This window comes from Mya arenaria, chromosome 9, assembly GCF_026914265.1.
Source record: "Mya arenaria isolate MELC-2E11 chromosome 9, ASM2691426v1".
In the NCBI taxonomy this organism is placed as follows: Eukaryota; Metazoa; Mollusca; class Bivalvia; order Myida; family Myidae; genus Mya; species Mya arenaria.
Genome location: NC_069130.1, coordinates 17,062,904 through 17,081,365, shown reverse-complemented (window position 1 = coordinate 17,081,365; position 18,462 = coordinate 17,062,904). Strand labels below are relative to the sequence as shown.

The 18,462-nt window shown below is 31.8% G+C and overlaps 1 protein-coding gene across 2 annotated transcripts in view; it reads left to right on the top strand.

Annotated features, from left to right (window-relative positions):
- Window positions 1-18,462, top strand: part of LOC128246408 (transmembrane protein 26-like) — a 68,346-nt gene that overhangs the window by 14,091 nt on the left and 35,793 nt on the right. Inside the window, exon 1 of one of the 2 annotated variants that reach the window (XM_052964595.1) lies at window positions 5,056-5,678. The exons of the other annotated variant lie outside the window; for it this stretch is intronic. Coding sequence (XP_052820555.1) covers window positions 5,488-5,678 — 191 coding nt within the window. The 5' untranslated portion in view covers window positions 5,056-5,487. Of the gene's footprint in view, window positions 1-5,055; window positions 5,679-18,462 lie in introns of those variants that run through there. 2 annotated transcript variants of the gene reach the window in all.

Genomic DNA, 18,462 nt, shown 5'->3' with positions numbered 1-18,462 from the left:
CTTAGGTATGCAGTGTGCTGACCCATAAACTAATGATAGAAACATAGCAAGATTATCATGAATGAAAAAACATATGCGGAATTATAGGTTGTATCTATTTCATGGCCGTGCATTTCATTAGCATCGATAAAAAGTCATAACTGCTTAAAAATGGATTAAAATCCTTAAATATTTCATATTCTGGGGTACCATACCAAACACAAATACCTACAGATTACGTCATCAACTAAACGTTTCTGGCGTGGTTAATTGCTCTGCTTATTACATAGGATTACGTAAATATAGCTATGCTGTTAACGCTACCATGGGTATATATTTAACATGATCAATAGCAGGCCAGTGTGATGAATACATACTCCGTAACTGTCTTAATAATTAAAGACAATAGATTCATTCTGACCGCCTTCTTAATGAGGCGTTTGCGAACTATCGAACAATCTAGGATTTCCTGCTTTATATCATATATATAACTGTATATAACCAAGAAACGAAATTTTTCGAAAGCAATGTATCAATTACAAGAAAGCCTTCTTCACGTGAGGTGGAGCGGAATCGTGAACTCAATTTGAGTGTTTACTTAAGAAAATATTAAATTTCAACATTCAATTAAATAAAAAAGGAACGAAAAATGCTAGACTGATTAAGGACTTTTCACCTGAGCCAAATGAAACCATTCAGCCGTAGTATAAAGCACGTCGATTCCATCCACCCCATCCTGATCGCATGTTTACCCTAGGATAATAAGTATGCTAAAATTACAAGTAAACATTTTGGTAGTTTATTAGCTGGTGGTAGTTTGGTTAGACTATGTTTGATGTAAAAAGACGCGTTTTATATAGTAGTCTTCCATAAACGGGTCATTATAAATCAAGTTATATTTGAAATACTGTTAAAAGTTGATACTTTGGTTTTATCCGGATTCCGTTTGTAAAAGCTTTACTTTTAGGTTACAATGTCATTAAGTATACATGTACATATTAGCATCAATGGAGTTTATTCTTTCATTTCTTCTTGAATATGTTTTCGATGCTAGGAACACACCAATACTGCTTTGTATATGTCTTTTTTGTGACTATCGCAGATATTTTTTGTACTAATTCTAAGGTAAATATATCAATTTTGTAATAAAATGGACTAACCATGTGGTAAAAAACCCATGTTTTTCGGAAATTTGTCATGTCATTGAATCTAGGCGCATGAGAGTATAAATATTCAATATGTAAAGGTTCTTCAATATTGGGAGTATGTTACGTGTTTAAAGATTGTTAACGAAATGTAAGATAGTCCAAAGTTAAATTTGGTCTCTTCGGTGCTGTCATAATGAATCAACTTATTTCATGACGTTATCAACTACATAAACATAAAACTATAATGTTGACATTTTCTGTGTCCGATGCATATCCTGTCAAAAGGAATATTCCCATGACACTTAAATATCTCAAATGATTAATTACTCGTACAAAAAGCATCGCGGTGCACAACATTCGTATTCTTTTCACAAAAACATTGCGTTATCATGTATTGAAACCTATCCTGTAATTACACGCACCCCAGTGCATAATTCATATCTCTTTGTGATAAATAGAGACATACAAATAATAACTTAACACCCTTTACGAGATTGAAACATGGACGGCCTAACATCCGAGCTTGATTGATTATCCGAATTATGATCGTGTGTCACGTGCTTATTTCGAAATGGTGACCGGTGCCAAAAGGAGCCAATGGAAAGATTGTCCGCAACGTTTGAAAGCATGAATAAACAAAGAAAATTACAGACACAAACCCAGTAGCCAGACAAATAACGATGAGTTATTCAAGAACAAATCCTCAAAGCCAAAACGACACATAATATGCTTAAAATTCTTACAAACAGCATCACAAACACTGCAGACATACCATGCATTCATCGAATGTCTTTTATAAGGTAATCTTAGAGTTACCGCCTTTAAGACATTCACTTCAATTGTGAAATTGTTCCCATTTAGAATTATCTTAGAAAATGCATACATACTCTGCAACTGTCTGATTAATTTGAACTCATACATAAGTCGCCTTCTTAATGTGGCTTTGGTTGACTCCTCTTTAATGATAACGAAATTCAAAGATAACTAAACAGATAAGTGTATCTTAAAGAAACAAAGTTCTGCAAAATCAATATAGTAATTACAAGATTTCCGGATTTATTTTTTAATGCCATGTTCATGTTTTATTGTTTTTTAGTGTCATGCATAGGAGTATCGTGTGACCTAAGTTAAAAAAAGTATTACAGGAATAATCACTTCTGCAGATTCTATATTAAGAGAGAAAAGATATACAGTAGAATCTACACTGATTAAAATCTATTCAGCTTAGCTAAATGCAAAAATGCAGGCGTACTTTCAAATATGCTGATTTATTTCTCTTATCATTATGCATATGATAAATACCAGCATTAAACACATTAATCAGGTAATAACCCTGCACGATGATAAAAGAAAAAGATGTTTGGTAGAGTTAAGGGTTTGTGGTTTGGAAGATCATGATACTACTTAAATAAAACTCAATAGAAAACAGACATGTAATATGAAACATGATGACCATGTGTTTATTTAAAGTCGTATGGTTTTATTAGCAGTCCACTTCAAACCCATTCTATATTCTAAATACTTTAAACATTGCTACTGAATTGTTATGTTGATAACTTCCGTTTGTGAAAGGTTAAGATGTTGGTTTATAACCTGCAAGGTGTTTATTGCTTCGAGTGGTTTGTGTCTGGTACCAGAAGTAAAGCATTGTTTTTGTTTCGATACCTCTCTCTGCGTATTCCTGTCGATACGATGTATTTGTTGAACGCAGTTGATATAAGCGATACCTGTATTTACCAAGTCGTCACACCTGTGCGCATGTGTTTGGTTTTCGTTCGACAAAAAATCTCCCCATCATAAGTAGTAGCGTGCTTGTGGAAATGATATGTTAGTGTTATAGTACTAGTAAATTGTTTTACTAATGTTAAGAACAATATAATATAACGGAATCCAATCAGAATATATCAGCAGCTGTCAAAAAAACATTACATTTCCTATTTTTCCAATCCATTTGCTGACCCTGAATACCGTTTATTTAACAACTCTAACAAGCCTTTTGGAAGAATAGTTTATCCTGAAAACATAACTAACCAGTTATAACGTATTTTGATATGTTAATATGTTAACTAATGTGCTATGATAAGACATTTTTTTTACGTTTCTCTCATTTGTAATTTCGTAATTATTTTAATGAAACCGTGGAAATGAATAATATCATTTAAAAATAAAGAAATATTACGTGTCAGTTCCCTTTCTTCAATGCATATCCAGCAAAAAAGCAAGACAGATTTCCCACAACCCTTCACAATTATTAATTAATCTTACTAATAGCAACACGATGCAAAAAAATACGAATTACATTCACATGTCTATTTGCTACGGAGACTTCTCTTCTAATTGCACTCATTCAAGTGCACTCATGAGACATACTTCTATCAATGTAATCATATAATTTATAATCATGACTTTCTGATAATTGCTGGGATAGGAACAAGAGGGACGATTAATTGTGTCTGCAACTGAGATAACATTGCAGTATTTGCACACGGAAGTAAATAAAAACACCATGAAGTTTAGAATATGATAAAATGATAATATGTTCTTTCCAAAACTCTTCTTTCATAAACTCATTTATTTGGGAAAAGTATATATATAGTTAAATCCAAACTTCTTGTCAACGGTAATTATTATTATTAGTTTATCATCTGATGTATAAACCACACGTATTATATTGTAATACGATATTGAATTCAAGTGTTAAAAATGAGCGTGACCGGTTCAAAATTAATGATTATAAATATTTATTCACACCGGTTGTACATTTCCGGTGCATTTTGCTGTGCTGAATGTTTATAATTTGCACCAAAGCTCGTCCCACCAACCCTTTTCATACCAGATGAGTCACCCTTAACAACACGCCAATATTTATTTATTGATGTATCAAAATTTTGTTTCAAATTTCAAAGGAGTTTTTTTAAATGCTAATACTCTATTTTTTTAATCATCCTTAATACATAACTTTAGATTAAACATTTTTTCTGCGTTTTACAAACAGAAAGATAATTTATGGTTTGCAAAAATAAAATGCACGAGACCTTAAAGCCTAAAGTTGATTTTGGCTGATCCTGAACGAAATCACATATTATATATATATTATAAGTCAAAGCTTAAACACTTTCTGAAAGAAACATAAATCACGTCTGATTAAGCGCCATGGTTTGGTGCATGCGAACCTTTGATACCACTAATGCATCAATACGCTTTCTTCCGGCCGAGCCCAAAACATTGACCAACCTATCTGATTGGAAATATGAATCTTTGTTAGTTTTCTGGTCGAAATGTTCTGTTCACAGAATGCAGGAGTGAGGTACATAAAAACAGCAGTGGGAAGGAAAACACTCGACAAGGGAGATGTTTAGATTAATAAAAGAGCGCCGGAAATTTGCTTTAGAAATTATCTTTTTTATAATCATTACATTAAGTAGAAAATTCAAATAATTAATTGTACAGGTAGAGAACGCTGTTTCATGTTATTGGAATAATTGCAGTCTTTGAGTCAATGCGTTTCATGACGTAAGGAATATTGCTGCTCTGGGAAACTGAAACAAAGACGTGAACAGTCGATGTTTGGTCGTCTGTTTATTTAGTGTAGATCATTCGTTTAAACTTTAACTATATTTGTGAAAATAAAGCGGATGTGTTACGGTTGATTCGTCAACGACGTCTTGGAATACAGCATAACTTCATCTTCTTTCTACTGGAAAACGGATGAATCATTCAGGAGTATAAAATCTACAAGTTATAAATGTTTCAGTCTTGATAAGAAATTGTGGACAAAACATAAACGCTTAAACCAAAATCTGTGACGTCACATTTATGTTTAATCATATCATATTCGTCGATGTAGACAAAACAAATGAGATGACAAATATGAGGAGTGATCAAAATATTGCCAATCCCGTCAATCACTGTACAAGTTATCCTGGCAATTTATGAATATTGGAACCTGCAGGAGGATCAGTATTCGCCAGCGTCAACGCTTGCTGGATTAGACAAGGAAATGAACAGTGATTTTGTTCCAATATAAAGAGTGTTGATTTTATTTTAAATAGACACTACGAAGTAGAAAAAGAATCAGTGCTATAAATTACATACGATTATATTTGAAAAAGGTTCTTACCACGTTTTCCTACATTAAATATTTATTACAATATCATGAATGATAAATCGTGAGCTAGTACTTATCCATCAAGAAAAACTTATAATTTATATGACTGCATTGGGTGTATTCGCAACGAAACATAATAAGTAAAAATATATAGCGAGATATACGTGCAAGTTGCAACACAAACTGGAACAGCAGTACAAATACAAATACATATATTAGACGCGAGAAAGACATCAATAAACGTCGCATATAATGGGTTGTTTAACGTATATTCGAGCTTTGATTGTACGAATTATGTTTGCGTGTCACGGAATTATTGCAATATGGCGGCTTTTCATGGTGACCCAAAGCGTATGGTGCTGGTACCTATGCGGGGCTCTTTTCTTGCTCTTTCTTGAAACGCTTATTACCATTGCAAAGAAGAGGGGCCGAGAATGGAAATGGTAAGTTTTGTTTCCCTAAATTTCTTTACTTTCTTAATACAAATAATTAATCAGAAACGTGCATGTAACATCTTGAAACTTTTAAATAAGCAACAACGCGTTAATAAGAAATACGCCAAATTCTCGAAAATAATGACGAATTGAGTTTTGACTTAATTTTTCACTGATGTTTTTTTTAAAGTTTTTATTAATTTAGAAATTTAGATCAAAATATTAACCACAAAATGATGAAAATTCAATTTTATGTTAACTGGCTGGTAATACTTCTGCTTCTTCTTAAAGCAAAAGCAAATGATAAATGTTTTGAAATATTAAGGGCTTATTATATAGTATATCATCATTGTTCTGAAGGACTATCGGTAATAGTTTGATGTAACCTGAGCATGCAAAATAAATATTAAAAAAACTGTTGACTGCCGCCGCATCTTGAAAATTTCCGGTACGCGCAGTGGTTAGAGCAATCACTTCCAACTAGGGCGACCCGGTTCCGATCTCTGGCCTGGGCGCACTTTAGTTTGGTTAGTGGTCGCCAAGCCGGGCAAGTAGGACATTTCAGGATACAATAGTTTCTACAATAATACCACACTCTCGCAAACTACGTACAAACGAGAGTGACATACTATAAATTATTATAACCTGTTTTTACAATCGTTGTAAACAAGATAATGATTAAACTATAGAAAGAGTAAAAATAAAGATTTAAAATAAACGAAGTACAGATTATTTTACCGGAAAACGAATTACTAAAACATCTCCATCAGGAACACTGTTGAAGAGGACAGGGCTGCAATTTCAAAAAGGTAGAGCACTAGACCACTAGAATGGCAAAAACCATGAACCATAAATAATGGCATAGTTTATCATGTTTTAGTTCTCTTGATAGATATTCTTATATATATATATATATATATATATATATATATCAACCTATTGTTGAATCAATCAGCTGTAAATACTATTACCAAAAATACATGCTATTCTTCCGGAAATATTACAAGCATACGTTTTATATTTTGCAATGATTGTGGGGAAAGCTACTAAAACACCTCTGGAAAAAGTTGTGATAACTTATACTAAGTTGGCACATTTTTCATTGGCACGATGTTGCGCGAGAAATTCATTTAATATATATCCCCATCATCATTGATCGCAATAAATTCTAAACATATACCGCTTTGGAGGATCTTCAAGTGCAATAACATGTTCATCCTTAGGCTTCACAATAACGATATATTGAGATATGGGGGAATTCATATGGCTTCTAATTTATTTGATACGATATTTATAATCGTTTTCGGTAATGCAATTATATAAAACAATTATATTCACACATAATAAAGAAGAATGCTATGACATTTATACTAGACATGGAGTTATCAATCATTATTTGACATGTTTTATTTACGTTTTTTTTCTATAGTTCGCAATCAAAGATATGGACAAGAGTAACACTCATGCAAAACAAAGCGGTAGAGCTCTGTCCGAAAAAAGCTCAAGCGTTCTGGTAATGGTGTATAATGTTTACACCGAAATAAAGATCATTATTTATGAATGTTTTCAACTACTTTTGAACATCCTTTTCTTTTTTACTGACAAACGCGCTGATTTAATCCACCGATTCCCCTGTTGTTTTTTTTATTACAGCGGACTGCTCAAATCACAGAATAAGGGTTCCGTATATTTGAAAAAAAACTGCCAACTTATTGGATATAACACAATTTCGAACATCTAAACGCTTAAATACTGCGATCGAAAGATATTGAATCAACCGATTTAATATTTCTTGCTTTTATCATGCGACGAAGAGCAATAACATTCATCCTGGAAATTGAAAATATAAGTGCCGTTAGTCAAATTAAAAATAGATAGTTTAATAAACGTATTCTAATAGGCATCGTTTCATATATAAATTATCATCCTACAATTTTTCGAATTCAAATGAAGATGCAAGAACCAACAAGTAATGTATCATGTCAAAACTACTACATGGTCAGACGACTAGAACACAACAAACGAAAACTGAGCACATGTGCACCAAAAGTCACAAGCTAGTGCACACATGAGGCTGCTGCAATTCCTCATTGTACTTAATTATGCATTAAGGCTGATTTTGTTATTTTCGATGAAAAGTAAGATTTTTGATATTGAGGGTTGAGTTAGTATGAAAGTGCTTTAAAACATAAATGACCTTTGTTCCACTGACTGTTTCAATGCAGTTACCCCACGTTATATATACTATGGATAATGTGATGCATGCGTGGTCCGTCGTGGTTGTTTATATGATGTGTTATGTATCTCGTTAAGTGTCAGTTAGGCCTAATCCGTGTGCATATAAAATAGGGTTATTAGAACTGAGTTTTGATCCGGGAGGTTGTATTCGACTCTAGTGGAATTTACTGATTCGGATTTAAGCCGAGTGAAATCAAAATCTGCAAAAATCCACGTGAGTCGAATACGACATTTCGGATCAAACACAGTATTAATAACCCTTTTATTATATTCATTACTGGTTAGATCACTTAAAAGCCACATGCTAATAATAAATGTCATTTTAACGACGCACTATTTTGTTTTATGACGTCATTTTAACATCGCTACACGATAATTGTTTTGACTGGACGTCACAAAAGTGGAATACGGCCGTATTGCACTGGAGTAGAATACGAACTATCGTATTTTGCGACATGTATTGGGTGTGGATTTATGATGGGTATATAGTAAAACAGGTTATTTGCGACTTGGCTCTGTGTTGTTGTTTTGAAACGTTGTGTCTGGTTAGTGTTAGTTAGTCTTGAAATTTGTCACTTAAAACAAATTTGTATTTTCATTATTGTCTACTGGGCTTATTTCTATAGTTTTCGTTGTAGTTTTATGAATCTGGACATGAAACTCCGTAAACATTGACCCTGCTACTAAAAACTCACTTAATGTTAAACAATATTTTACCTCTTTTTATATATGCCTATTGCATTTTGAGAGGCTCTAGTACTTTTGGCATGATATATGACGCTTATTGCAGTAAAGAATATCCTTATTCGCTAAATTAGTTCGATATGGCGGGTTGGTAATTAAAACATGCTTGTGAAGTTCTTGGATAAAAAAACGTACTTGCACACCCATTGCAGATATTGTCTACGAATTCCAAGGGCGCCTGAATAACATGATATTTCTGTTAGGGCAGCATTGCCGACGCTGTTGTGCGTTTCTATGCACTTTTCATGGCATCATTAGCATTTAATATCAAGTGCAAAACCATTTAAAAGTACAAATTATAAAAATAGTACATTATTTTGATAAGCATAATTTCTCAATTTGGAAAGTGTTGCAATATCTTCAAGGTGTGGGTAAAGAAATGCGCAAATCATCAAAATAACTGTTATAATTGGTCTTTGTTTAATGAATATTACAGACGTAGTTATTGGTGTATTCAGAACATTTTACAACTTCAATAACGAATGTTCAATACACTCTTTTTGTATGCAAAATCCGAACGGGATTAGACCACACAGCCGTGAAACAAACATACGGCAACAATACAGGATTCAACTTATTTTTAAACACGTTATAACATGCTTACACTTGATCGAAACTGGAGAAAGTATTATTCTAATAATTGTAAAGGACATATAAACTAATATGATCCACTTCCCAGAGATTTTGCCGCTTTGGTGACTCACAGAAATCCGTTAACAATCATAACCGGTTTTGGAGTTGTTCCAGTAATTTCCGAAAAATGTCATTAATATATACATATATATTATTATTAAACTACAACATGGGTTTATAAAGATCAGGAATTGCGTTTTGAACTTGAACTAAGTATAATGATAAAGATTGCACATTATTTTGCACAGCGATTAAGGAATCTTTTTAGATTACTCATATCTTAAATGTCTTTAAATTTACATACGTGCTCTTTTGTATTTCTCCATTTTTGTAACAAAGTTTGGTTTTTATATCCAATGTACATCACAATCTACTTCATTGATTTGTATGTTATGATGTTGTTAACACCTTTCTCAGAATTGAGGTCAAGGTATTGTCAATACTTTAATGCATATAACACAACTGAATCATTTTTGTAGTAGTTAATGATGAACTAATGCTACTGTTTGATATTATTTTGTTTTTTGCTCTTGAAAGCAGCATAAACAAACGTAATAATGATGATTTCTGACCGGAAGTCAGCACAATATTTTCTATGACCTACATTTGTTGTTATGTGACTTACTAAAATATCAATTTGGTTTTGTGTAAGTTGCTGTAAATTTTGTTAATGTTTTCTTGAAGGCATTTTGTGTCTTATTGATTTTTCGAATAATGTTTTCTAACTGGTCGGCTTTATTCTACATGTATTTTAATTGATTCAAACTGGTATTTGAGATATGTTTTTGGCGTTTGCCCATTGCCACTAAACCGGGCTTATGTTTAAACTTTTTGCCAATGAGCATGTTTCTGTAGCTTTTTTTTTCATATATATTTACATATCTATGGTATGGTAAACATGATATATTCATTTGCTCGTACACACTCAACAATACTATGACTTACTTATTCCAAACGTACGTATATTGTATCCATTTCAATACTGCATTGTGTTGTTTCATAACAACAAAAAATATATTTACTTTATATTCAATTCGATTGTTAAACTTTGGAAAAATTTCTTCCAAAGATTTAGATGTGTATATTTCAAGTGGGCCATTTCATGAGATATTATCATTATCAAAACGCACTGCAAACTGTATGATTGGTATCTTATTATTTGTAAACCCTTTATAGTCCTGCGTTTTTTCGTTACCTGGAGAAAAGATAATGGTTATAGCTGGTTTTCTCTTCTGCATTGTTATTTTAGTTGTAAACAATTATTTCAATCATTGAACTTATCTTAAAATGAATAATTTTAATAAAGATAACATTTTATTACAATAGGAACTATGTATTTGCTCTTTTTAATGTACCAATTGGTATTGCAGCGGAATGCATGTTTGTTGCACTTATATGTATCTGTGTTTTCTTCCATGATGTACAGATATGAAAAATGGCTAGTATATAATTTACAGGTTGATTTAGGAATTTTACTTTGGGTTTTGCACCTATGTATCATTTTTATAGTTGATTTGGTCCTGTATTTATATGGCATGTTTTGTTCATAACCTTGATAATAGCATTATTTGTCCTTATGATAAATCCGTCAAACGCTAGTTTTGGTGAAGAAAGCTTTGATCCTGCCTTGATCCGTCATCTTAAAGCTAAACGATTATAAATCGACTGTTAAAACATATTTTCTTTTAATTGATATAACATAGAAAAGGTATTTGTGTGTTTAGTACATTATACAATTTTGATAAAACAACGTTGAGTGTATTCAGTGTATCAATTCATAGAGTGATAATATGAAATTTATTCTTATATTGTTTAGTTGTGCCATTAATGGACTAACAAATGATATAATTAACGTTGTATGTTTCGCCATGTAATTGTTTAGCAAAAATAATTTGTTTTTGATACAAAAAAAATCCTCATTTTTTGAAATAGATAATATTAGGTTATATTTTATTCTTTAAGAGTCATTACCAAACACAAACACATGTGAATTACATTATTCATTCAAAATGGTTCATCTTCCTTTCATTTTGTAAGATAACGTCAATATATTTACACTGTTCGGAGAGGTACTTCTTACACAAAGCCTACATTGGATATTTCTTTTTGACATTAACAATGTCAGGTCATGGAGTAACATGGCGTATAGGCCGCAATTGTATTTTTAATTAGATATATGCCTAAATCCCTTTCATCTACCTAAAGAGGGGTTGTCTAACTCTATCAAAATAGTGGATAACACTTTGTTTATCTTACAAAACGATAGATGTCTAAAGAGTCTGTATTTCACAAAGACACATTATTTTCCAAAAACCATATACCAATTGCAAGACAGTTGTAATCGTGTTATGTGGAGCGAAATTGTGAGAGTTACAAAAACGCAAAACTGATTAAGGAATAAATGAAAATAGGTAGACGAAGTTGAAAGAAAGTTTCTTTTCAGATATGTTTAGTCATCGAATCAATCCGAACTTAGTCTCTGGTTTCCTCAAAGATAATAATTGTGCAGGAACATCCAAGCAAATAGTTTAGTAGTTTAAATTTGTGATTTTTAGCATGCCTCTTCTGGAAAGTAACCCATGAGAAATAGACCTTCATAATTATCCAAGAAAACCGTCTGTTCAATTATATACCAGTCTTTCATAAACATGCCACTTCAAATGTTACCGTTAAATATTGTTTCTTGGGCTTAACCTAACCACTTATTTTTAACCATTATGTTTAATGCCATTAATTATACCTGTTAGTATTAACTATAATGGTGTTTATTCTTTCATTGCTTAGTAAATAGTGTGTTTGGTGCTGGAAATACATCCTGATTAAGTTTCGTTTGTCTGCTCTGTGAGTATTCAAGATAACCTAATAACTGATTTCAGCATAAATGTATGGATTTTGAACATTTCAAAGTAATGCATTGATGACATTTGTGCTAGACCTGTGATTCAGCAAGTCGTCACGCCATTGTTTCCAAACTCATTGGAGTATAATTACTCAATAAGTAACGGTTCTTCATTGCAGAAGGTTCATACCGTGTTTAATATAAATCGAACAGAAACTAGAAATCGTTACAATCAATCACATCAACTAATTCACGCTTTATGGTTGGGAAAAAATGTAAGCTATTTCCGAGTAACTTCATTCTGTTCACTGCTGTCAGAATGAATCAAGTTGTTCACGAGCCGTTAACATGATATGCTGTAAACTGCGGAAAAAATGCCATTTCTTGTCTTCGATGCATATCCTGTTAATAGCAAAATTTCCCTAGACACCTATAAACACGTTAATTGATTAATTTACACGATGTTCGTCCTTTGTATTCTTTTCACATATCCTGTATTGACACTTCTCTTGTTATTACACATGTTTTAATGCATCAGAACGTATTTGTTTCAATGTGCTAACATTATTCAGATTTCTTTATGACGTTAAGAGACCAACGAAGCATAATAAAACATTAGGGAGATTAAAAACACTTAGGCTGGTTAACATACATCGTAGCATTGATTGTGCTATTCGTCTGTCACGTGGTCATTTCAAAATGGTGACCGAAAATGTAAGATGATTGTATATGTATCTCTGTGGGACGCTTTTCTTGCTGTACCTCGAGACGTCCTTTACATTTGCAAAGGCAAAAGACAAAAGGGCACCAAGTAGAAACAGTTATTGCCCACAACGTAAAAAAGCATTACGATACGATGAAAACCTCGGGGACAAACCAAGTAGCTGATCAAATAACAATGACAGTTTATGAATGTACAATAGAAATGAAACGAGATATTTGTTGGATATTAGGATACAAATGATTTGCCTCTGTTTTTGTTTAAGTTTTATAAAAAAAAAACGACATCCATATTTCCCTTTTCCCAACAAACCTTTTTATATATTTGATAACAATAAAATATAAAGTCCTTAAGTTAACATTGAAATAGCAAAAATTAAACATACCAATAATGACCAATACGCTATGTTGATAAGACGAAGGCAAGCAAAAATGTCAAACACAGCTCAGTCATATTCGAACTACATTTGATATATGGATATACATTGACGTTAATTGATGCATACTCTGCAACTGTATTATTAATTTGAACCGATACGTCAATCCATATCGCCTTCTAAATATGGCGTTGGTTAATTATTATTTTATGATATCGGCATTCGAGGATAAGGTTCCATATAAGGTTCCATATACGCTAATGTATGCATAATGATGCATGCCTCATAATGAAACTATGTTTTGTGAAATCAATTAAGAAATCAAAAGATACCAAATGTATCTTTCTTTCATGCATTGTTTATTTGTAACATTTCATGCATATAATTTCTGTATGTATATTTTTGCATGCTCTTATTTGCGCGCTTATAACAGTCTATATATCATTAGCATTGAATATGTGCGCAAATATTTATAGTTTGGAACTATAGTTAGTTAGTAAATAAAGCTCTCTATCCCCCTCTATACTGTTGTTTGTTTTTTCCTTTAACGTAAACCTATTGTCTATTACTATCAGAAACTGGATTGTTCGTTTTTCTGAATTCCAAATTCTGTGATTTGCAATCGCCACTTCCATAATAAGAAACTGCCTGTTTTAATTAAGCAGTTGAAATCAACAATATCTTGTAATGATGAAGAACCAATATAGAGCCGTTCCCTTACTGCCATGCATATCCTGTCAAAAAGCATGATTTCCCACAATATATTTAACTCTCTTGATAATAATAAATTAATCTTACTAATAGCAACACGATACAAAACATTCGACTCCTATTCACATGATTGTCTAGTTGCTTGAAAATCATCTATGAAAACTTCTCCTGTAATTACTCTCATCCCTGTGCATTCATGAAGGCATTCTTGTATCGATGTAATTGTGTAATTTATATCAGGATAAGGACAAGAGGAACTATTAATTTTGTCTAGAATTGAGATAACATGGCAATAATTGCATACGGAAGTAAACGGAAAAAAATCCATGATCAAATGAAGAATATAATTCAAGAATAGTTTGTTCTTAACTCTTATTAAGCTAATTTATTTTGGAAACATTCAAGTCCTTTAATGTTTAACAAGCACATACACAAACATTCAGCAAATATTGCCAATACTTTAAAACAATAAAATAAGCTATATTTATAGTTAATACAAACATTTTGTCAACTATTCTTTACCTTTTTGTTTTGCTTAGTAAAATGTTATCATGTGATTTAGATTCAGCAACTTTTTTCTTGAATTGTAACGCAATAATGGATATATTTATTTTTTGATTAAAGATATCGATTTCCAACTAATGGTTATAAATATTATTTTACACTGTATATACATTTACCCCAACCTCTTCTTGCCAGAGGAGTCACTCTTATCAACGAGACCCAGCTTATTCATTAATTTATGAAAATTTAGATATAAATCTTTAATGGAGAAGTATAAAGTGCATCATTCTACATAATGAAAAAAATTATGCTTTGAAACCTTTTAAAGCTTTTTAGATAATAGTAGTTGTCTACTAAGTTTTGCAAATAATTGGATATTTAATGATTTGCAAGAAAACAATAGCTCGAACAATCAAACCATCTAATGTACTGATCTGGAACGGAAGCACATGATTAATATGTTATTAGTAAAACCCGAAAGTGTTTGTGAGAAAAACTTTTTTTTTCTGCTAAAGCACATCAAACAGCCATGGGAAGTAAAGAACACTCTACAACGGAACAGTTTAAATGAATAAGCGAGCGCCGGAAATTTGTTTTAGTAATTATCTTTCATATTCAGAACATTAAGTAGAAAATTCTCATAATTAATTGTACAGGTAGACAACCTTGTTGCATAATATTGGATTAATATCAGACTTTGTGTCAAGGAGTTGAGTTGAGTCATAACGTAAAGAATATTGCAGCTACTGGAAAAATGAATGAGTTACGTGAATGCTGAATGTTAGATCATTTCAGTTTTTTCGGTTATTTTTCTCTTTGATTTTTAACTGTATCTTTTCTTTGATTCGGCAACTTACTCGTGAAATACGGCAATATTTTATCTAACTAGAACTCAAGTTAGTATAAATTCTTCGAGAGTTTGAAATTTACACATCACGTTGTTAATGTTTAGCCCTGAAAAGAAGTGGGCATAATATAAATGCTTTAATCAGAAAGAGTTACGTTAGTTTTACGTCATGTCATATTCATCAATGTAGACAGAGAAGACAAATATCAGAAATGATCAAAATATTTACCATCTCGTCAATCACTGTGAAGGCTTTCCTGGCAATCTGTGAGTATTGGAACTTGCATAAGGAGCAGTATTGGCTTTTGCCAACCAATGTTTGGTTAGACAATGACATGTGCAATAATTTTTTGCATACTTAACGAGTGTTGTTTTCATTTAAGACAAATGTGTATGAAGTGAAATAAGGAGTGAGGCTAAATATTGCAATATTTAGAAAGATTCTATCACGGTTTCCTACTTATTTTTTTCATAACAATATGATATATGATACAATCGTGATTTAGCACTAAATTTGCCAGTGGCAGTATCATACATTGTTTGATGATATCCAAAGTGTTTATTATGATCAATAAATGCATTCAAATAATTCTGGAATATTTGAGGAAGCTTTAAAGTAAACATAATTGGTATTTAACTATATATACTTAAATAAATGTGTCAACTACTACAAAAGCTGGAACAGCAGTACAAACACATATACAAATGTAATTCTTCCTTCCTTAAACTATATATGAATATGTGAACAGATTTGAGCAGAGCCATTGGGAACTCGAATGAGAGCAAACAGTTCCAACAACAACAATCCTTCTTAACACTTCAAACAGTTCGTATTTAACTGCTACCATAATTTTCCAAACAAGTATAATCGTAATAATAGGATTATAATAAGCAGAATAGTAAAGTGATATGTACTAGGTAGACATAGAATACATTGGTAATCAAACTGTCTTTCACATCTGATGCGAAAAAATCAGTTACAAAGTGTATTTTAATCATAATCGCGTTTTCCCGAAATTTCCAGAATTTCTACATTTTGCATTTCAAATAAAACTTTTCCTAAGATATATTTCCGTCATTATGAATAAGGCTAAAATATTATCCGCAAATAATGAAAGTTCCCTTTAGATGTAATGTCTTTTGTTAACTGTCTACATGTTCCGAAAATTTTGTAACCAATTTAAGTTCTGATTTGAGAGGAAATGGTAATTGTTTAGAAATATGTTGGTAATGTTAATGACATATCATAAGTACGAGCTCGTTCACGAGAAATGAGGTATGTTATATGATAATTGTAAAAGAACACAAGGCTGCAATGTTTGAAACGCAAGATGGTATGAAAAACTGCGTTGCATCTAGAATGACATGCTTACCATACAAAATGGCATGTTCTGTCAAGGATTTTCTTCTTTATAGATATCCTTGCAGTATTAAACCATTGTTCAATTAATTAGTTATAAATATATATATATCCTGCACAAAATATAACATATTCTTCAGGAAATCGTGCGAACATACTTCAATATGCAATAAATGCTAAACACATACCGCTTTGGAGGAGCTTTAAGTGGAATTACATTTTTACCCAACACAATAACGCATTATTTAGATATCGCTTCTGAACAATTTGATTTGATGTTTATCATCGTTTTCTGTTATGCAATTATATAAACCAGTTATATGCACACATAATTTTGAAGTATGTTATGGCATTCATAGGCACGGGGCTGTCAATCACCATTCATATTTGGTTTACTTTTTTCCATTTTCTCTGATGAAACATATTCGCAAAAGTGACTCTTTTACTCTTTTAAGGGGGAACATTCAAACCTGTTATTTGTGTTAAATGTTTGAACTGTATTAATATGAAGAATTAAGGTTTCATCACTTGCTTTAACATTACTATGTATTTATTTTTAGCTCAATGTTGAAACACACTCTCATGATTGAATAAGGAGCTTGAACACAGCAGTCGAATCTTGTTTCAAGTGTCTGTTCAAATAAAATGTTATAATAAATGACCTATAAATAGTCAGTCTCTCATTGGTTGAGACAATGATAAAAGCATACAAATATGTAGCATATTCACTTTGGTTTCTCATAATTTTGATCCAAATATAAAATAATAATAATTGTATAATATTATATCATAGTAAAAACTAAAATAAAACTACATAACTATGTTGTATCTAGATTGTCGTTAAGACTCGAAAACAACTTAAAACACGTACACCTGGCGCATGTTAACAAATAGTTTAAAGCTTGCTTACTTTGAATATTAACAGTTGTTTTTGGTGAATATTGTTTAACCACACCAACAACAAATAATGATTCAAAGAAAGGATAAGCACCAGTTTTAACATCTATTTCAATATTTGCTCTCGTAATTGGCTAGGGCATATAATAAAAGAATACCAAGTTCCACTTTCAAGAGTGTTTGCCGCTTTGGTGACCAACAGAAATCCATTTAAAAATTACTGTTTTCATGTAATTTCCGGTATATGTCGATAATATTATACGGTTTAAAATCACAAAAACGTTTTATCAAGATCAGGATTTGCATTTAAAACAAAAAGTTAATATAGGGTTGATATAAGTCTGCTGCACAATTTCAAATAACCTGCGGGTATGTTTTGTATGTTGTTGTTTTCGTGGGGTTAGGAGCTTGAGACACGATATTTGTTCCATTTTTCAATTATATTTGTAGTTGCGAACAATTATCGTCAGCATAAAACTAATTTTAAAATGAAGAACTAAAATATAGCATTTTATTACAGTTTGAAATAAGAACTATCTTAATGCTGATGTGTATATACTTAATTAAATTGTAAAAGAATCCATGCTCATTGTGCTTGTATCTATCTGTGTTTTCCCCAATTTTTTACAGATATGTAAACTTGCTAGTATATGCTTTATATATAATAATTGATGTAGGATGTGTACTTCGGGTTTCGTACCTAAGTACCTAAGTAGCATTTATGGTTGATTCTCTCTATGTCCTCGTTCATGGCATAGGTTATTTATAACCTTGACAAGTGCATTTAAGCGAAAATGACATGAAATGTCCCTATGCATATTCCGTGAAAGTAAGAATTGGTGAATTTCCAAGCCAGCTTGAATTCTGCATTGATACGTGTTCTTAAAGTTATACTTATCAAAACGACAATAATAAAGGCATCT